General features: G+C 38.8%; 1 protein-coding gene across 1 annotated transcript in view; it reads left to right on the top strand.

Moving 5' to 3' along the window:
* Positions 1-22,838, top strand: part of GALNT18 (polypeptide N-acetylgalactosaminyltransferase 18) — a 126,112-nt gene that overhangs the window by 70,533 nt on the left and 32,741 nt on the right. The window contains exons 8-9 of the mRNA XM_027904314.1: positions 1,814-1,951; positions 6,666-6,761. Of these exons, the coding sequence (XP_027760115.1) occupies positions 1,814-1,951; positions 6,666-6,761 (234 nt within the window). The remainder of the gene's footprint in view (positions 1-1,813; positions 1,952-6,665; positions 6,762-22,838) is intronic.

The following is a 22,838-nucleotide window of genomic DNA, read 5'->3' as shown; positions in this document are numbered from 1 at the left end:
CTGTGGGCTTCTCTCTGAAGTACCCAGAGCTTCAAATAGGACTCTCAGATGCCATGGTGATTTCTGCATCACGATCACTTAGATAAATAGATTCAGAAAAGCACTTAAAACCCAGAGGAAAGATTCATCAAGTCCCAGAAGCAAGAATTGCGCTTTCTATGTGTTCTGCCTGTGCTTCTGGTTTTATTTGTTGTTTTTCTTTCTTCCGTCATATTCTCAGCTTTGGGAACACACTGACTTAGTGCTGATAATAAAGCCAGTGTGCTACATGAGAGCTATTTTTCTTCTCCAGCTGCATGGGAGGATGTGATTACTGAGGCCCTTGATGCTCTTTCTTACCTTACACAGTAAACTGTGAGGAAAAAAGCTTTGGTGCCTGCAGAGTTGCAGGAGAAAGGAGTTGAGGTGCACTGGAACAATTTAGAACCTGATCCCAGGAAGTCTTGTTAGCGATGGAAGTCAAATGTCTGTGTGCTGGCATCCTCCTTTTCCTTCACACAAGTGGCAGATACAACGGCAAGTGCACGAGCAGGATTTGTTCATGAGATCAGCTGGTTTTCTTACAGAACCCTACAGCCTTTTCCTCTGTCTAGTCGTTTGCCACAAAAGTCAGGAAAAAATGGCCACTTGAGGAGTAGTTTCACAGAAAGTTTTATGAGTTATGTAGGGCTTGAGTGGAGGGGAGTCACTATTTTTAAGGTTAAGTTATGCCTGTATATGCCAAAATCTCACTTTACTACTTATTAGTATACTTTGCTCACGTGGAAGTAAGTTTTACTTCAGTTAGAAAATGCTTCCATAATAAAATATACTTGTTCTAGATTAGCATTAATTCAGTGCTTTGGGATGCATTTGTTGCTTTAGCAGTTCAGAAACCTACTTATACAGATAGCTTTTTGATGTATAACTAAGAAAATTCAATGCTTTCAATGTTATTTTTTAATCCTATCTTGTGGCTGACAAAATCTTTAGGGTGTTTATGGCTCAGTAAAAGCTGTTGTATAAGTAGATAGATTATAAGATTTCCCCATGAAAATTTATTTATCCTCTGTTTTGCTCTGAGGCAGGAGTGGTGGAGCACAATGTGGAGCAAAACGTCTCATTTTACTTCCTGTCAAAGAGCATCCATGGATTTGCAGTTAGATCCCTCTCTGAAAATTTCTACTGCATGATTTTAATGTGATAAATTATTGATTTTCATATACAGGGACTTTGTGAAACTCGTGCTTTGGGATCTGCTCTAATGATAAGCAGGAAATAGGTTAGCCAGAAATGTAAAGGTGAATAAAAATTGGGGGAGAGAATATTTTGCAATTGCTTTTAACAAAACTAGCAACTTCTCTTTTTACGTTATAAGAGAAATTTAATAAGTGCTATTTCAGAGAGGTGAGCAGAGCTTCTGCTCTTGGCATGAAACAGTAACCCAGACTGCAGAAATGGCCAGAAAGTGTCACCCACTAATGATTAGCAGCAATAAGGTTGTTTCTAGGGCAACTTTGTGCTTCCTGCCAATTCCTTTTGGATTTGGAAAGTGCCAGGAAATTAGAGAAGTGATACTCATTGGAGGCTGGATCGAAACCCCACTGAAGTCAACAGAAGTGGTTCCATTCACCAAAGCAGCCTGGGACAGACACCCCACCATGGTGACCTGTGTCATAATTTACTGAGACACTTATGGAGTGTGTGGGTAGCAGACTTACTTCACAACCAAGAGCTGGGAACTGCAATGGGGGAGACTCTGGATGTTTAGTTTACACAGAATTGTATTTGCTGATGTCTTTTCTTCTTCTTCTGTCCTTTGTTTCATGCACAGGACTCTGGAATTGATATTGGTGATATTTCTGAGAGGAAGGCCCTAAGGAAAAAGCTCCAGTGCAAGACCTTTAGGTGGTACCTCGTCAGTGTGTATCCAGAAATGAGAATGTATTCAGACACTGTCGCCTATGGGGTGGTAAGGAGCTTGTTTACATTTCCCATTCTAAAAAGGTGTAATAGTGGAAGTAATTCATGGAGGAAGTGCCTGGCTCTAAGTAGAAGAATCAGATAAACTTCAAGTCACCAGTTAAATAATTTGTTACTGGTTAGTTGTCTGAGACAGCTGCCCTGCTGTCATTCATGCTGAGGTATTCTGGATGTTATCTTCCTCCCTGATGTTTTGTTTGCTGGGTTCGTGGTTAGAATTCCACACAGAAATACTCAACGTGTGACTTTTTTAGACACATTGGAGTTGACAGGTGGAATGTTTGTGACAACCGGTGAATTCATAAAATAAACTCAGTATTTCAACTGCAACCATCTTAAGATTGTAGCCAGACCTTAATTTAGGATCACAGAGTCATTTAGAATACGAAAAACCTTAAGATAATCAAATCCAACTGTTAAAGGTGGATGCCTTCCCTTATTAAACTTTCAGCCATTTATCAGCAATCCTGGTCCACCGAAGAACAGATCACAGCAGACACTTGCTAGAATAAGGTATCAAAGATTGACATTCCAAACTAACCAAATCTCACATAGCTAACCCCTGTGTAAAACACCACTAGAGAGGTTCTGTTATTACACTGGATTCAGCAGAGACTGCAGCTACATCCGTGCATTTTGGGGTCATCATCACTTGTGTGACAGTAGTGCCCTTGTCTGTGTTGAAATCACACTGGAGTTGTACTGTGCTAATTAAAGCAAAAAAGGCAATTCTTGCTCCTCAAAAACTGGCAGTCCAATCAGAGTGGTGTGCATGACATGGAAGATGAGCACAGTAAATTAGTACAGGCGCACAATAAGGTTCTAGGCCTTGGACACCTTTTTCACATTCTCATCCAGTGTTATATTTAAAAAAAAAAAAAATGATTCCTGTGAATTAAATTTGCCTTTTTGCATGCAAGTCCCGTTTAGGAAATGTGACTAATAAGAGCAGACCTTACAAGTGAAAGGTTTGGCTTGAGATATTTCTCAAGAAGAAGTCTGAGCTGTGCAGTTTTTTGCCAGGATGTCTCTGCAAGAGTCTTGAGGGTGCCGTAGAGCAGCTGTTGTGGTTGTGGCAAATGATGGGATTGCACATCCTACAAAGTTCCATGACCCCATGTGATGATCAACTAAAAAATTAGTGCTGGCTTTTTGTACAATCAAATAAGGGAAGAAAAGCACTTCCAACAAAGGTTTGGGTTGTTGCTAAATGCGTGAGATAACGATTACCTTCCAAAGTAGTTCAGAACAATGCCAAAATCACACCTGTGTGCAAGGAGCCTCTTCCATAAGACTGTGGAACTGCACTCAGCAATGCCATGATCTAATCAGGTGTGGACTTTCCTGAGGAGAAGGAGGCATAGCAGCTAACTAATGCATGGTTCTGCTTGTAGGTAGCTCTGACTAAAAAATCTTTGATTACAGGTGCAAACGATACAATATAAAGAAAGGAAGTCCAGTGGAGAGCAAAGGTATTTGTCTCAGGGTTAAGTCCACATTGTGCAAGTCAAAATGAAAATCAGCAACAGGCATCCTACGATTTTATATTCTGCTGAGAGTTTTTCATCAGCTTTTGGGCAATACACAAACCAAAAAGAATTAAGAAGAGTTTTTTACAGAAATCCTGAACTCAGTGGTCAGCCTGGAGAAGTGGTCAGCCTTCAGGGAGACCTTGAGGTGTCTTCCAGTACCTACAGGGGCTACAAGAAAGCTGGAGAGGGACTTTTCACAAGGGGCATGTAGTGATAGAAAAAGGGGGAATGGCCTTAAGCTGAGGGAGGGCAGGTTTAGATTAGATATTAGGAAGAAATTCTTTCCTATAGGAGTGGTGAGGCACTGGACCAGGTTGCCCAGAGAAACTATCCACTTTCTCATCCCTGGAGGTGTTCAAGTCAGGCTTCATGGGCTTTGAGTAACCTGGTCTAGTGGAAGGTGTCCCTACTCGTGGCAGGGGTGTTGGAAGTAAACAATCTTTAACACCCCTTCCAACCCAAGCTATTCTATGATTCTATGATTTAGGGACTGCACAGTAATGCACATGATGCAGTTTGTAGTCTGCAATATGTGAGTAGCTTCTTCAGCTAAGAGAGATGTGAGGAGCAGACCTTATTTGTTCTATCACAAAGGAAGTAGTGGACAACTATGGCAACAGGCAAAGGGGGAGTGTTTTATGAAATACACAGCTTACTGATTTATGAAATCCTGTTGTATAACACTAAAAGATAAAGTGCCCCAGTCTTTTTAGTAAAAGAATTGCTTGGATATCTAATCTTCTTTCATGTGTGCTTTCCTGTTTGCTTGCCTGTTTTACAGTGGAGAAAGGTGTGATGTTTCAAAGCATGGCATCTGCTTTCTTTAAGTGCTTTCATTCATCAACTGCCTTCATTTATTATATAAAATATAGATATTGCTACTATAACAGTATCATCAATTTAAAAAAATACTGAGTCATTTAACAAGATATCTAAGTAGGGGTGAAGGTTAGGATATAGGCACCCACACAGTCACCCCACACGTTTACTTCCTGAATCCAAAATTTCCTCCTGTTCTGTGGGAGTTCAGAAAATAGTTGTATAATTCATGTCTACTTTATACTGTGGCATATAGTTTCGGGTTAGGATTGGTGGCCGAGTAAAGGTTTTTGAAGCAAATTTTCTTTCTGAATTCTTCAGTACTGTTGAAATTAGGAGAAAGTGCTGCCAGTGGGCTAAAAGCTGATGTATTCAGTGGCTCCCCAATTGCAATCTGTTGTTCAAGGTAATTTTGCAAATTGAAAATTTCAGTAGTCTACTTTATGTTTGTATGCTGTAAGTCTCTAAGTTTGAGAGGGAGCAAATGACAGTATTGACTAATTATTTCTGGGTTTCAACACGGGGATTGACAACCTGGTTATATTTTGGGTTGGATTCGAGGTTAAGTCTTGGTAGGCTAAAACTGCATTTATGGGTTAATTGCTGGATGCCACAAAGCCACTAGATTTTGGAAAGGGATGGTTCTTAAGAATCTGGGCCTCAGAGCTAGAAACAACAGTATTAGTTAACAGGTCGGTGGCTTTTTTTTGTTTCTGTTTTCTGTAGGGATCTTTTCTCTTTAGATATTCTAAGTCAATTGTAGAGTTTCAACTGGGATAAGAGGTTGAAATATTAAATCTGAAGAACTCATTGTAGTTTTTCGTTTTCAAGGTTCATCAGAGGATTGGTGTCCAAAGGAATATGGTGTCCTGTCTCTTTTTCTGTAGTACCTGATCACCAGACAGCTGCTGATAGGTTAAGGTCATGCTTCTTTTCAAAGCGTGGGACTCTAAAGTCTCTGTGTCTGGCTCAGCCCTCTCAGCTAAGTCACATGCTAATGGTTGGTCAAGGCAGATTTTTTTTGCTTCCTTTATTATTGGGATTGTTGTGGAAAAGATAATATTAGGTCTAGGACAAGCATTAGAACTGGAGTTTGTGGAAGAGGTTTTGAAAACACAAAGGTAGGGATGGATCCAGGCACGAATTAATAAGGCTGATATTTATCATCGCTTTGGATAGAGAGTGGTGCTTAGACTTCTGACTATGATTAGAATCATGGTTATGGTTGCATTTATTGATGAGAACTAGGAAGCCTAGAGAGAGGAGACCTTGTTTGACTCTCAAGGCTTTAATTCTTGAGAATAATCCAGTACTGATACCTAATGCATATTTTCTCTTTAATGTTGAGATCTGTCCTGTCCATTATTGAATTTAGAATTTGATTTGGAGTTGGAAGTCTTGTAGAGATGAATTGGTGGGTTTGATTTTTATTCACTGTCTGGCTTCAGTTTCTGGCTTGTCCACACTTCTTACATGCTAGAGCACTTCTAGACTTCCTTTCTAAGCATATGAATTTGTTGTCCTCAAAGGAAAACAGCTGACAGGACTGCTCGATTAATCACAGATGGTTGCAAAACACATCACCTCTTCACTCTCTTCATCACGCAGCCCTCTCCTCTGAACTGATCTTATACCACTGAACACCGTTTTACATGTCCGTGGGTATGCAATCCACATCTTTGGCCACACACTTTAAAAAGACCTTCCAGCTATCTGTGCTCATTAATTTAGCCCTTCCCTTTCAGAAAACTCTGCCTCAGCAACGCACAGGTAATAATATACAGGGCTTTGTGATGACCAGGGCCAAGTACTTTGCAGTCTGTTCACTGCTGTGTGTGGGTTAGCCTGGAATAATGCAAAGGGGAGCTAATGCATAACAATTGGCCAGAAGTCTCCAGGTGTCAGCAGAAAGGATTTTTTTGAGTTACTTCCAGAAATCAGAAGGCTCTCCTGAGGGATTCTGAAAAGCTGTTTAATACCTCATCTATACTGCTCAGCTAGTCACACTGCTAAAGCATTCAGGGTCTGTATATAGTGTGTACCAGAGGCTCATCAGACTTAATGTTTTTAAAACATATATCAAAAAAATTATTGCTAACTCTGAGGGCTTTCTGAAATCTACCCTGCCTGAAACTTTGTGCAACACTATGGAAATCAGTAGTGTTAGATTATCTGCAAGGGAGAATTTAGTCCAGGTGCTTTCTCTTTAAAATCTTCACTGCATCATATTTTTAATTCTGTATATTTTCTTGCTCAACTACATACGTTAGGGTTTTTTTAAAAAAAGTAATCACACCACCTTTTTTCTCATGTAAAACTTGCTTGATTTCTTTTTCTTTCTGTTTATTTTAGCTGCAGAATTCCCTGAAAAGTGATTTGTGCCTTGATCAAGGTCCAGACACAGAGAATATCCCAATCATGTATATCTGCCATGGAATGACACCACAGGTTAGTTTGTCTGATGATCTCTGATATTGCTGCTGCTCTCTGCAGATTGTGTAGGAGGAACCATCTTGTACCTGTCATTGTTTTCCTGCAACAATACCTCGGTAAGCTGTTTGATAGCTCTTTTATAGAAAGATAGAACATTATTTCTGCTGTAAATTGAGAACCCCTTGTATGCTTTGACAAGGAAGTTTATTAATTTTGAAAGAATTTAAGGAATATGAGAGTAAGAACTTTCCCAGGTTTGTTGATAAAAGCTTTCATTTCTCATCTTTAACTGTGCATGTCATATGAATTAAACAGTGCATTTTAAGACATTTTACATTCATATATAGGTACACTCACAGTTTATTTATATATTATCTGAAGCAACATCTTTTTTTTACCTCATATATTTACTGTCTTATTTCCACAAATCTGAAATGTACAGACACCCTCTTCACACCATACAGCTGTGTCAAATTCCAGACCCTGTCCTTGTGAAAACCCCTCTTCCAAAGCTTTTTTTTTCTTTCTCTGCTGTTGTCCTGTTACTCTAGTATGTACCAAAGACTCGAATTACCAAAACCTTTCTATTTTCTTACACAACAGCTGGATTTGTTAACTTGGCAAACATTGTCTTCCCAAATAAGTGAGTGTTTCTAGGCAAGTCTTGACAGGAAAAATAACTTCACATGGCCTACAACATACTTGTCAGACAGATGTGCAGATTTTTTAACTTTGAAAGTAACATATGCAAAAATGACATAAAGGAAATAGACATGCTTGTGGGAGTGGTTGGAGAAACTGAAAAATTCCTCCAGTTTCAATTATTTTTTTTAATCTGACTACCTTTTATATTGGCTTTCTCAAAAGGACCCTTTTATGCCTCACCTTATGAGGTTATGGAATGTGGTTTTACCCTGGAATTGTCAGTTAAGAGTTTGACTTTACAGCAAATGGATCCTTGTAATATCTCAGAAACAAACACAGAGCAACAGGATAGTGTTCTCCCCTATACCAGGGTCTGACAGTGAGCTGGAAACGTGAGTTTGGTGAGCTGCAGATATGATTCAGTGCTTCCTTGCCAGGTTACACACACTGCAACTGTGTTCTGTGCTGGCTTTCTTGGCAGAGGGCCTTTAATATTGATTACTAGTGGCATCACGCTCTAGTAAATTATGAATGATGAAGGCAGAAATATCTGAGAATCCCATCCATCAGAGTTGTTCACTGCGTGGGCTGTGGCTTATTTGTCACATAATTATGTGGGAACCACTGTTTGCCTCCAGGAGGTTTTGAAGATAGTCCTCAGCGTTTGTGAAGGAACTGTGCAATTCACCCGTGAGCCAGAGACATTATTTTTCATCCTCTGGGAGGACACCGTGACTCTCGTGGCATATCATCTGTGAGAACAACACACTGCAGGCATGGTTGTAAATTCCAATTAGAAATTTTAATTAGAGTTGAGAGACAAACAACAACAACAAAAAAGTCCCTTCAATTAGCACAGTTCGGTATTCACCAGATAAAGAACTACCTTTGAACGTCATCTCAAGCTCTGTACAAATGAGATAGCAGCAAATAAATGACAGGGGGAAAGGAGGCAAGGGAAACTTAAGGAGATCCTACTCTTTCCTAATCACAGTGTTATGTCTCCTCCCCATTACTATGTATTTAATTTTGTAACTAATGTTAAAAAAACACTCAAAATGGCCCAAATATGGGTAAAAGATCTCAGTAATAAGGGAGAACTTTTTAAAAGGGAATTAGAGTTTCCCTGTGTTAGGGATTATGGTATCAACAGGGATTCAGCATACTTCTATGAGATTTCCATTGCACATGTTGCACCTTTTGCTTAAGCAGAGCTGCAGCCATTTACTTTTTCTCTAGCATGTTGGAAATATTTGTATAAAAATTCCTTTTAATCTTAGTGAACTTGCCACAAATTATACTGGTGAGATGCTAATTTTATTCTAGTAGTGGTGAAATGCTATATGAAGGGGGATATTGTGCCCAGCTGGCAGACCTTATCAAAATAGATCAGTGCCCTGATGCAGGACTGCCTGTGCGAGTGTTCTGGTGATGCCTTTCTTAGCTCTGGTGCAGAGTTTTGCTGCTGTAGGTGTTCCATTTACGGTTTCATTGCTGCCACCATGGAGGACTTTGCACAGTTGCATCTAGATGTGCAGTAATATATCTGGCTGTCAGGAACTATTCCCTCATGAAGTTGCTGTTCTTGGTTACTGCTATAACCCCTCTTCCAAAGTAGGTAACTTCCTTTTATTTTTCCCCAATAAACTCTTTCAGATGTTTTTGGATTTTCAGCTTTTTGCATAGGAAATGGCTTAGATGAGGTGTTTGACATCAAGGAATAGTTTTAGAATTGTAGGCACAGCTACTGTTTCCTTTTAATGTGTATTACATGGGGGAGAAATCATTGAACAGAAAGGGAATGGAGTACCTGACATAAAAATTCCATGCTCCATTTTTTTCAGACAGTATCAAAAACATCATGTGTAGCTTCATAATTAAAAGCAGTAGAAAATGGCAAGGAAGTATCCTCAAATATTGCAATTAAATGATCAGAAATAATTTTCCCTGTGGTGTTTCAGTTTAATTTTAAATAAAATCAGAGTTAGTGATGGTAAGAATTCTGTGACTTAGATTTCCCAACCTTTTGGTAATCCACTCCATATGTCTACTGTAACTAACACTGGCATATTCATGGTTCATTCCTTCAATGCTTTATCTTGGAGTGCTTTGTAACTGTGTTTGTTTTGTACTTCCATTCTGCAAAGAGAGGAACTGATGCAAATCTTACCTAAGGTTAAATAGTAGGATGGAATGGAAAGTCAGAACATAATCTATCCATTTCCTTAGTCCTCTTACACTACTAATGAGAAAGAATTTGTCCCAGCAGGGTATTTGGCTTGGCCTGAAAAGAAAGAGGGCACTTGAAAAAAACAGAATCTGTGATTAGGCATGTTTTCTACCCTCCTTCTGTCTTCAGAGGGTGCTTTCCAGGGTAGCTGTATTTTGTCCTGGTCCCCAGGAGTCTGAACACTTCAGGAGTTATGATACCATCCACTGTAGATCCCTGTGTTCAACCAGTGGAAAAAACAAAATGAGTGATGATCCTGCAATGCGTTCACATGAATTTAGGGAAGATTTGCTATTCCCTTATCTTTAGTAGGAATGATTTCATTACAAAACGTTGCCCAGATAATTATAGATTCTGCTGAGGGCTTCCTTGTCTAAGTGGTAGCATCTGAACAGCATAACTGTTAAGTTGCTCATCCTCCCCTGATTCTGCTGCCCCAGGGTTTTGCTCCCTAAGCCTCACATCCTTCCATTTCTGCCTTGAGTCACTCTCTGCCCAAAACAGAATTGTCATTACTGCTCCCATCTGCACAGCAAGATACAGTGGTATGGCATGTGGCATCACTCCCCAGACTCATCAGCAAGAACACAGCCATCACACCTGAGCATCTGTTATTGCTTCTTGCAGCCACCAAGTAGTGGGCAGCTTTTATATGTGCGTGAACCAAGGCTATAAAGTGGTTTTGGTACCTTTAGTGTGTTGATGGTCATCCATTTGTAAGGAGCTTTTAGTGTCTGTGTTAGCCTGTCATATCAAAGCTCTCCTGCTGTGCAATGCTGCTTCTGCTTAGCACAGCTGAGCAAAACTGGCTTCTGCAACTCTTGAAACAGCTAATGTAGTAAATGCAACATGGTAAAATAGTTAACAAAAGAAGGCCAAACAGGTTCCTACTACACTGTTTAGTGGTGGTAAAACCACGTTGCTTTAATTACAGGGGCACAGGTCAGAGGCAAAGCACAGCTGCCCCCCATCAGTGTGATGACAGAGGGAATTAGAAAAGCTGGGAGATGAGGTGGACTTGGCACTAAGGGAGAGAGTGAGAGGAGATGAATGTAAAGAAAAGAAGGGAAGGCAGAGGAGTAGTAGTGGCAAAACAGCACATAAAACAAAGTTCATGTGGGGTTGGGGGGATTTTGCTGTTTGTTTTTTCAAAGCAGTTCATGCAGAAAAGGATAAAGGTACTGTTTGAATTCTTCACCATGTTGCAATAAGGCCACAACTCAGTCATACGTTTAGGCCTTAGAAGATCTATTTCCAGCAGCACCCCTATTTTGCATGGAGAAGATGATTTGCTTGTACTTGCAGTAAGTACGGGTCTGACTGCATTCTCCTCCCAGTTCTGGGAACTTCCTGAGCATGGATGTTTGTTGTTAAGGCTGCTGTTTAACCAGGCCTGTAATCTTGAAGGCAGACTGTAGACAGTGTCACTTGCGTTAAAACTACTCCTGAGTGATAATTGAGATTTTTTGGTGAGAATGAAACACCACATTATTAGAGACTTTATTATATGACAAACGAATACCATCAATCAATGAAGTGATATTTTAAGTACAGACTTACCTTGAAAAGTGCATGTGATTGAGGGGATAATGGGCAGTTTTGTTCTCTTGTTCAATAGCTTCTGGCTCATATAACTCTCAATTTATAAGCAGTTAAACCCCAAAGTTCAGTCAGTGATATAGAAGTCAATACAAACCAGTCAGATTTTTAGGAATTCAAGTTGAGGACCAGGGTCAGAAGACTAGATTGGGAGAATCACTAGGAGAGAAATGCAGGTGAGAAGGGACATCCATTTATATCATTTATATGGTATCATTTCACAAGAGATTGCAGAACTGACACTTGGACACCTGTGACTGCAGCCCTGTCTGGTACAAATTATTGCATCTCCACTGAAGACAGTGAAAGGAAGTCATGCCAACACACAGAGATGTGCCAGTTCACACTGTACAAGACTCTGACCTGAAAAAATGATGTTGTGTTCAAAGCATGGTGTGGGAAGTACTTGAAACAGCTGTTACAAAAACTCCCAGTAACTTCTAACCTTCTAAAAACTATTTGTGCAATTCATGGCTGCTCCTTTTAAAATGCTTTCCATATATATTTTTATAAAAGCTGTATTTTCTTCAGTCAAACCTCTTAGCATGGTGTTTGTTCTTACACAGATATTTGTTAATTTGTAACCAGCAGCATATGTATAACTAAAAATGGCTATCATTGAAGGCATTTATATTCCACTAAAAAATTACAGGGTCAATCACAAACACTGTATAGTTATTAGTCCAATCTGTAAAACCCAGGAGAGGGAAGATTCATAGATGTTTAGCAAATAATTATCAAAATAATTAAAATTGCTTTGAAAATTATTTGGCGGGGGGAGAAGAATACATTTGTCAGCTTATTTTGCATGAATAATTTAGACATCTCTAAAGTTAGTATGATCTTCAAGTTACTGAGACATTACAAAGATAAACATCTCAAAATTGAGTTTTAAAACAGCCTTAATTTTAGTAAGTCTGTTGCTATGTTAAATTTTTTCTTTAGATTCCATGAAATTCATATTGTATGGACAATCATCAATGCCAGGAAAGCTGGGAGAACCACCCTATGCTTTGGCAGAATGAGTGTTAAGGGAATTAGGAGGCAGAAACAGGAGCCTTCTTGGGACTGGCTTTCTGTGTATGTGAAGTGTGATGACCAACAAGCATTGCATACCACTTTATAGGGAGAAATTATTAGACAAAATGTGATTTATACAATTTACTACAGGTAGGCTTCCTATTACATTTTTTCATTTGCTTAAAAAAAAGAAATCAGTGAATAGTACAGCTGCTTTTCCTTGACAGATTTAATGCTGCTGTTGACAGAGTCCCACGATACTGCTGCCCTGAAAAGTTTAGATAAAGGAGCTCCTGAAGCTTAAGAATAGCATATAGCTGTGATGACTCAAATTCTGAGCTCCCTCATGGATGAATATGTATTCTCTTTCTCCTACACCCGAAAATTAAACTGATAGTAGTATTGTAATCTAGGCCAGTGTTCTAAGAAACTACAGTGAAATATATACATTTCAGAAAAGGTCTTCTGTTATTTACAAGTATTGTTCTGAAGTGTGTGTGTGTGTGTAAAACACATAGGCAATTGCAAACTGAGAACTCTGTGCTAGAAAACTGTATGACAGAAGGTCCTACATGCAGCTGTTGCTGATTCTAGCACTTTTCCATGGTTGTAAGGGAATAAGGAGGAACAGAACAAAATGTGCTGATGGATCAGTGATTGACCCTTCAGAGTTGAAAAATCACTGCCCTGAAGATGAGATGTCTACAGTAAACATTTTCAGGCAGTCTTTTTTTTTTTTTTTTTTTTTTTTTTTTTTTTTTTTTTTTTTTTTTTGAGCAATAAAGGGAAGCAGAGCAGCTGTTTAACAACTCTCAGTTATATGAAAACTCAGGGTTTGTGTTCACATTTGTCTTCAAGGTAAATGTTAGACACGTTCAGCACCTGTGTACGAGGCAGCCTGATCTGAGATCTGCTCTGGGCAGAACCATTTCTTTCTAAAACTAGAACCAGAATAACTTTATTTTTATCTAGGTTGCTTAGTTCTGTAGAGTCCCAAGTAATAGAAGATAATTTAGATAGCCAGTGAAACTGCCTAGCAAGGATGGTTATAAGCATTAATAAATTATAATTTTTATTTTAAACATATTCTGTAAATTGCTATGGCAATTAATGTCTTATATAAGACATTCCTGCTGGGTAGTTTATTGAGGCTATTTATATTTCTGCTAATTTCTTGCAGTGCATAAATCCTGATTTTGATCGCAGTAAAGTTAATAGAAATTGTGACCTTGTTTGCAAGGGAAGCAAAATCTGGAGTTAGTTTTTTGCAATCCTTTTCAAAGTTGAGTTTTTCTATGTATGCCTGAGAAGCTAAACCCAGCAACACTTTTTCAAAGCTGTGGTCTCTTTAGAATATATAACAGGTGTATCAGGAAGCTACAGAGATGTTTCAAAGGCTTTTAAAACCAACCACTCCTTCTTGGCTTAGCACAGGCAGTACAGTACTTTCTTCTTGAAGATGTGATTGAAGACATTTCACATTACATATTATTTTATTATTTTTCCTTAAATTGTATTCTGACCAAATTCCCATTATTTACTGCAGTGCAAAACTTCAAGAAACTTTTAATCTGATTTCTGGAGTGTGTTTTTACTAAGCCATTTGCCACGAGTGAATTACTTCTGTACTTGCTGTGGCAGTGTTAAGGTTTTGCAGTTGGACTTAATGATCTAAAGGTCTTTTCCAACCTAAACAATTCTGGGATTCTAAGAGCCTTTCTGTTGATAGAGATAACATGACTGTTACCCCATCTTCTGTGTGGGTTACCTCATTCAAATCCAATGTCCATTGCCTGGTGGGAGAGATTCCCTCAAACTGAAGAGGATTGTTCCTTGGCAAGCGAAGATCGGTAGTGGTGAATTTTCAACTCATGAGTATGGATCTGATCACTAGGCCCACTGGGGAATGATTCTTAGACTGTGCTTTGCAAATGATCACATGTCTTTATAATAGTAGGATGGAGACTAAGCTGTCCCTTCATTTTATGAAAGTATCAGACATTCTCTGTTCAGAGAGTAAGACGCATTTGAATTCAAAAGAATAAGCACCTTCTCCAGGTTTCAAACCTAAGATAGGTCTTTTGTGTGTTATGCTTCACTGGTTAAAAACAAAAGCAAAGGAAAAACTGTATAACTGCCTTATTCTGAATCAGAGGAAATATCTTTTACATCTCTCAATTTGGAAATAATGGAATGGATATTTCTACTTATTTATTTTTGTACTTGAAACCATGCAGTGTAAAAACGTTGTGTATTCCTGTGAGAACTGAGAGAACTGATCACTTGGAATTGAAACTTCAACCATGATGAAGTGAAAGAGTTGAAAAATAATCTTTTTATTTCTAAGAGTAACATTGATTTTCTCATTTGGAAGCATATAGAATTTTTGTAGCCTTAGAGAAATGGGTTTGTTTGGAAGAAATTTTTTCTTTGTTTAAATGGGATGGTCTAGAATGAAAAAACTTAAAAATGTCTTCGATGCTTCTGAGATCTGTATTCTTCCCTAGTGCACAGGATTCACTGCTGAAGGTGAGCATGAATAATGAAAAAGGAAAATACTACCATAAGCTGAAACTAGTGCTCTGGCCAAAGTACTAGTCTTGACATTCAGGTTCCAGAACCTGAGTTGAAATTAAAAAGAAAGAATTCAAAAAGTCATTCAATTCTTTTGAGTGCTATGAGGAAGAACGTTAAGAACTTGAATTACTTGAAAAGTTAGAGCCAAGAAGGCTCTAAGGAAAAGGTCTTTTTAATTAATACTGGCTGATTGCTAAGCAGTTTTCTGACTGAGAAATGACTGCTCATTTATGCAGCAGAAGAGTCAAAGGTAACTTGGCCAGTGCCATAGAAGACACGTTTGAAAAAGCAAATAAAACCCCTAGCCACAAAATGTAACAGGAATAAAAGCAGTTGTCTGTAATATGCTGTATCTGTTCAGTCATCCATTCTTCCAAATAAAAGGGAAATGCTCATCTCAGAGAATGGATAAGGGCTCTTTCATGATAGCAGTACTATTTAATATTTTATAGTAGAGGTGCTGATGCAATTTTACATCTATTAGAAGATGTGCTGAAAAGATAGAGAAGCATAAGTTAACCTTTAATGGGAGGAAAGATTGCAAATGCTGATCAGAAGTAATGTCAGAAAGGTACTGAGAAGGTGCTATCAACGACATTCAGTTTCTCAGCTTTTGCCTAGTAAAGCAGGATTTCCACAGAGAGATAATAGAAACTTCAGTGAGCAAAAAATCTGATCTAATTTACCTAGACTTGATAAACTCAGCTTTTATCACATTACTGCAGAAAAGAATAATGCATCATGTCAGCAAAAAGTAGTAGTGAGTGAGCTTATAGAGTGCTCAGAGCAGCACACAGGGACCACAAAGGATACTCATGTAGAGACAATGGGATTAATCCATTAACACCTCTGCTCTCCTCTGCTGGACACCAAGGCTGACAGACCGGGGGCTTTCTCAGTTTGAGATTTTTTGGGGGTGGGATTTTCTCTGTTATTTTTAAGAATAACTTGTTAGCTCATATTGCAGAAGGTTCTTCACAGATTTTTCTTTAAATAATTTATGAATTTTTTCACTTCATGTTTTGTGCGTTATTTTTCTTCTATTTTTTCTTTGCATGTTAGGTGTTGCATTTGCCTCTCAGTCTTTTCCTCTGGAGTTCTGTTGCCTTTCTATATGACTATATCCTACATTGGCATCATTGTCATCTTTTCTGGTTATCTTGCCCACTGCTGATATGCCTTTTATTGATAGGGGTGGAGAGGAACATACATCTGCTGCCTCTATGGTTTGACTAGAAACAATCTGTTGTGCATTTTGTTAAATAGATGAGACTGATGCAGGAAGAGGAGAAAATGGAATATCAAAGGAATTGATTTTCAGGCTATTTAATGTCTTCTTTTGATTGTTTTTTTTTAATTTTATGAGATTCAAATCATGGTTACTGAGCTTCTCGTTGTCACTTAGAACTTTCTTCCCCATTTTACATTTTCAGGACAATTTGCCCAGAATACCTGTGGTAAAAAAAAATGGCATTGAAAATATAATTGAAACAAACTGTTGGTAGCAACTGCAGTCCTTAAGAATTTAGAATTATCAGAGCATTTCAAGCTCTCATGTACTGTTTTAATTTAGAAGAGATTAGAGTTGTTAGCCTGAATATTATACAATCGTTCAGAACTGTTCTCATCTAGCAAATATAACATTTCCAGGCGATCTTTTTCCTTGTGTTATAGTAAGTGGGTTTTTTTGTATGGATAGCTTTGGACAAAAGGATTTCAGCAGGTTAAAATATCAAAACATTTGAAAACATGAAGGTGAAATATTGCTGGGCTGCTAGACGATAAGCCTGGCACATGGATTTTGGGCTCGGGTCCTGTGTGTTTCCTGTTGAACACTAAGCCGATTAAAGGTAATGCTGCCTTTCATCTTTGGTTTGGTTCAGGAGCCCAGGCTTACAGTGATCTCTTACCTCCACCGAGAGAGCTGGTGCTGAAGGGCCTTGGAGCCAACACCCCCAAAACACACAGGCTGTTGGGGTTTTGAAGGTGCTGCTGCTTTGGGCAGTGCTTGGCTAATGCCCTGATCTTGGAGCCTAAAGCTGCCCTCACTCAAGCACTCGGCAAATGAGCACTGCTTGTAGGGGGTGATATAGGACAATCAAAAAACAAGGGCAGGGCTTTCCTTTGCTAAGTTGAAAATTATTTCATTCAATGCTTTTGGAGAAATAGAGCAGCTGTGCTGGATTCCTGCATTGTCTCATTATCTAATACTATTGAGCAACTCACATTTTGTAAGTGCATTAATTTGAAATAGATCAGAGTTGCATATTATGTAGCTATTACTAGAGTTATCCATATTTTAAAGATGTCTGTTCTCATTGCAAATTGGCAGTTCAATCAGCAGTTTTTAAAACCAATTGTCGCTTACAATATAAATTCAGCATAAAACCAGCCTAGTTATTGGAGCACATGTATAGCACTTGGAGATTGATGATGTAGTAATTGTTAGAGGGTTGTCAGTTGAAACATTCTTTTGATTGATATTATTCCGCCTCTTCTGTTACTTCATCGGAGTTGAAGTTCTGAAGGTCAGATTTTTGTTTCTCAAATTCTTAAGAGTATGTGATTAACTGTTACAGAAGGTAGTTAATACAGTAGATGGAAGATTCACTTTACACTTTCTTTAGTTTTATTGATAATTTTATTATGTCATTCCATTAATTGAAGTCATCCACTGGCTCATTTAGAATTCATGGACCAAGTTCAGTCCCCATGAAAGCATATTTAACTCCCTCTGTAATTACATGAGCCATACTACTTCCAGAGTATTCATTCAAATTCTGATCAGCCATTCAGCTTCAGCTTAGTTTCTCCCTCGTATTGTTCACCACTTGCAGAGTACAGTTATTTGCAGAAATGTTTATGGAATGATTGTATCCACAGTGTGATTCTGTGAACGGGATTTTTTTTTTTTCTCCTGCTCATTAACTATCATTTGTCCAATCAGGAAGCAGAGAGAATGACAGAAATTATTTGTTCACATAAAATGTTGATTGAATATTTATGAGTAACTGAAAAAAACCCTGCATTGATTTGTAAGCCAAGGAAAGAACTATGTTTGTCAGATAATTTATTTGAAATCAGCAATCAAACTAGCTCTTAGCAAGAGTTGAGCTCAATCTAAACCTGAATATATTTATGGAATAGTGGTATTTCCCCCAAAGGAAAATATGGGATACTAAAGGCTTTGATTTAGCATGATTTCAAGAGCCAATGGCTAGAACTTAAAGCCAGTTGGATACCCATTAGTAATAAGGTGCAAATTCCTATCAGAGCAGCTGAGTGACCATCATAGAAAACAGTGACAGTAACTGCTGAAGTCATCTAAGCTGACACAATTCTGGTAACTATAATTTAATGTGATGCAAGTCATTAGAGGTAAGCTTGTGGGAGTATAGAGCCCACGGCATATGGAAAAGCAGAGAGAAAAAACTGGTGGTCCTCTTTGGCTCTTAAATCCACTCACATGTCAACCAAGTGGCAATCACAGCTAGGACTTCTTTGAATTTGGATTCAGTTTAGAGTGTTCAGAAATAACACAGTTACAGCAGATGAACAATGCTGTGCCTTTAGAGAAATTATGTGTGTGGGGGGCGAGAGGGTTTAATGTGTTTCTGTATAGCTTTAAAACTAGTTGTTACATTTCTTGAATAATTTTCCCTCTTTTCTTTTCTCCTAAAGTGTGATTACACAAATTACACGGGGATAGCTCTGTTATGCCAAGCCTTTCCACTCAGCTGGCTGTCCATAAAGGCTTAGAGCAATCAAGTGGAAAAGCTGAGGAATGCATTTAAGTCATTCCGATGTTACAACAGCATTAACTTTGTATTTTTTTAGCAGGGAACTGCACTGATTGGGAACGTTGGAGCTTTGTTGCTCTTGCTGTGTTAAAGATGTAGTGATTTATGCAGCACACATATTTCATCTCAGCATTTATTTTTAGTGCTTTCAAACTCTGAAATTAGCCTTAAAACTGCGAGGTCTGCATTGACTGACTCACTAATGGCATCACTTTAGGAAGTTAAAAATAGCTACACAGTTTATGAACTCACGTTTTTTTAAACAAGATGAAGCTTAAATAAAAAAAGAAAATAAATAAAATACAATGAAATAAAATTTAAGAAACTGGAGAAAACTGAGATAGGTTACCACATTAAACCTAGAACTTACATAAATTATGCTTGTTTGCATTTGATATGGAGGTCTGTGACCAAAGGGCAGGGACAGAACCCAGTAGGTAAGAAGTAGATCATGGTAAATCAGAGCTGTGAATTTCAGGTTGGGTTTAAGTTTTAATTTGGTCTTCCATTTTATATTAACATGGAACCAAATCCTTAAATTTTTTATTTCTTCTCAAATGTGCTCATGGGAGGAAATCTTCCATTGTTCAAATTATCAGACACCATTGCATTAGTGTAATATAGCATAACAAAAAGTTTTCCCTTGTTATAATGTGCCTGCAGAGTGTTTTTACCATATGGGGCAAATAGTGGGTACCAACTGACTTCAAAATTGTGTGTGATGTCAGCATTATATAACCATCAGATAATCACTTAGTGTTGCTGGATCAAATTATGACAATGACTGACTAATCACGCTTTTATTATTTGTGTCCAATGCAGTCATGACACAGTCTTTTACTTGATGGATTGATTGATTTGAACATCTCATCAAGTTTAACCTCTTTCTTGTTAGTAACTATAAATTTGGGGGATTTAAGAATTTCTGGAGCAATCAGATTGCTTTTTCCCCACATTGCATTTTTTAATTCAATGTAAGTAACATGAGTAATTGTGTTTGCATAATCATAAGACTGTGAGAATCAGGCATGAGCTGCCAAGTGAGCTACATGTCATTCTGCCAGATGTGACACACATGGTTAATACTCTGAAGTACCTAATTTCCCACTTTCAAAAGAAGCCATGCTGGATAATTATGGATTAACTATTTGCTGCAGAATGCCTATTTCTGGCTTCTAAATGTATTTTTAATACCCTATGTAGTGTGTTTTCAAATAAGTTAAACTTATAGTGTAGGCTCTATTTGCTGCACATAATAAATAATTTGAAGGAATACTGTAATTTGATAATTGCTTCCTGAGATCATGCTGTAGTTATGGTCACTAAGAAAACACAAAAATGCAACCTACAACAACTGTGGCAGGTTTGATATTTATTTCTCTTCAACTTCCTTGGAACTGTTCAAACTTCTAAAAATCAATGCTGATTAACTTTTTTGTTAATCAGAGAAATGTTACCTCTTAGGGTTCTTCCTGTCCCTCCAACTTTTGTTTTCAGCCTTGTGCCTATGGGAGACTATTTCCCACAGTCACAGAATGGCTGAGGTGGGAAGGGCCCTCTGGAGATCATCTAGTCCAGAACCCCTGGTCAAGCAGGATCCGCTAGACCAACTTTCCAGGGAAAATATCTCATGGTACTTTATTTTCCTATTCTGTCCATACAAAGGAGATTAAACCTAGTTCATCTTGAGCAAGGGAAGAGTCCCCTGTATGGGCAAATTAGTGACATTGAAATAATTCTGTCTCTTTCCTGATTTGCTAATTCCAAGCCAAATATTGTGTCTGGACAGGGGGGAAGAAAAGTTCCTACCAGGAAAAAAAATTGACCTCAGGTAACGATCACTGTCCCAAAAGGCTAAAAGTTCTCCAAGATTCCAGATAGATATAAAAGAAACTCTAGTTTTTCTGACACCTCTTCTTTAAGGTGAGCAAACCAAGCATTAAGGACATAAGGTAACTATAACCAAATAGAATAACCCATGAAATTGTTTCATCTTCAGTAGCAGCTGTGATTCAATAGTCTATGTAACAGTTGGGATGGAGCCTCCCAGCTGATAGTGAAGGATCAACTCTGGGTACTTCAGGCTAACAGGACAGTGACTAAAGCTCTGATTTCAGTAAGGCTGGCCCAAGGATTTCAGTCAATGCCTGATGAAATGCTCTCTGGCTAACACCCATGAAATGTGAGTCAGGCTTTAAATGCAGAGCAGCTTCAAACAAGTCAGAGATATTCTTTGTGCAACAGGAGAATAAATCTGGTGCCCCATGTAGAGAATGTAGAGTTCTCTTTATTAAGAGAGTGCTCAACACTATATCAGGATCAGGTACATTAGTGTGATTCAGCATTTCAAATGAGGATGTAGCCTGTCACCTCAGCTTCCCATTCATCTCCCAAATTGTCCTTTGAATGTTGCAAGAACAAAATTATCAGGTATTTGCTTTTAGGGCTGATTCAATTTAGTTCTCAAGGATGTGTTGACTTGAAGCAGACCATGAGATTTCATCTGGAATTATCCAGACTGTGGATAGCATGGTTTTAACTCCAAGTTTCTTCCTGCTGTGAATCTGACAAGTTTAACTCAGATGTCACTTGTGAGTTGTGCTGTGGACTCTGACAAATTGCTCCCCCATGATTCTGCTTATGAGGATAACAACAGTGTTTTTTGAAAGGAGCATGCCAAAGGAAGTAACCTGTAGTTGGCTGTAGTTCTGTCCTCTGGATATGTACCAAGGAGGGATCTGGACCAGCAGTTTACTGACTGAAAATCTGATGCCTTATTCCTGGTTTTGTTTTGGGGAAACAGATAAGTGCAATTAATGTGGCTTTGAGTTAAACTTAGCGCTGCTCTTTTGTGGTTTTCCTACGTTTAATTCCTGCCACAGACCAACATAAATAGAGAGAACCCCACTCAGGGAAATAGATATTCCCATGAAGTAATCTTATGTAAGCAGACATTCCGTGTAGGAGTAATCTCCCTGTGGCTGAGAAATTCCAGAGCTTCGATGTGGTGTGAGGACAACACATATCTACCACAGAATGGTAGAGTTCCCAAAACCCACAGCAGGAGACTGCAGACCCTATGGTGTGCAGCCACCTGCTCCACCCAGGATGTAGCTGTGGTTCAGTAGATTGAACTGGCTTTGTGGTCACAACAGCCAAGCTGTGGCAAGGACAGGGTATGAATTCTCTCTTTCCTGTCCTGAGCTTCTGCACAGGCTGTCTGGGCCTTGGAGCTGAGTCTCTAGGAATGGAGAGGGTCACTCCCTTCCCTTCTTACAGTTTGGTGTGGATCCATGGGTCAGGACTGCAGTGGTGACTCCTCTTGGCAGTGTCCTGGCACAGAATTTCCTCTGTTGTGGGCACAGGGCAGTGTCCCCTGGGAAGGAGGTAGCAGTTCTCCAGGCAGTGTCCCCTGGAGCAGGGAGGCAGCAGTTAATTCCTAAGCCCCCATTTCTCTGGTGCCCACCTCTGCCCTCCTAGGGAGGATCTGGCCCTAGAGGCCCCATGTAAGGACACAGATTTGTGCTTTAGGGACAATCAGCTGCAAAAAATAGTACAAATCACTAAATAGTTTATTGTACAATAGACAATTGTAATAATTCTTATTAGTGTTTTTATTCATATACAAATTAAGAAGCTGCTAACAGTAGTAATTGTTGTTGATTTAGAACAATCAAAAGGATATTGAAAAATTAATTTACTTAAAAAGAGTCCTGAAAGAACCATTATTTATGTTGCAAATATTCAGTCACTTTTAATTATGAGTGACTGATGTGCCTGGGTTTTGTATTAATTCTGAACAGCAAGACAGAGAGCTTTTTCTGCGCTTTAGGTCTGTGTCCTGCAGATACCATTATAGGATAATCTACTTCAGATATTAAAATAAAGGCTCCTAAGACAAGCAGAAAATGCGGGGGAAAAATCTGTGACATAATCTGCCTTCAGTGATGAAGGCGGCTTAGCGTCACAGCCCAGTGGTACCTCGGCAGCCTGGAGCTTAGTGGAGCTATTTTAGCTATTCCCTGTTGTACCTGAAGGTCATTTAAACAACCTGGGTTTAGAGTTGTTGATTTTACTTTGCTGCCTCATCCACCTGACAAGCTGTTACTCAGAAATCTGAGCCTCTTCTGCTTGGCCTGGGAGAACCTGTAAGGCCTGAGTTTATATGTGAGCCTTCACAATGACTGAAGGGCCCAGAAATGAAATGAAATGCAATTAAAT

This window comes from Empidonax traillii, unplaced genomic scaffold (genome assembly GCF_003031625.1).
Source record: "Empidonax traillii isolate 1590-97213 ecotype Southwest subspecies unplaced genomic scaffold, ASM303162v1 scaffold1039:size287584, whole genome shotgun sequence".
Classification (NCBI taxonomy): Eukaryota; Metazoa; Chordata; class Aves; order Passeriformes; family Tyrannidae; genus Empidonax; species Empidonax traillii.
The sequence above is the reverse complement of the archived record's forward strand: the minus strand, read 5'-3'. Positions and strand labels throughout refer to the sequence as shown.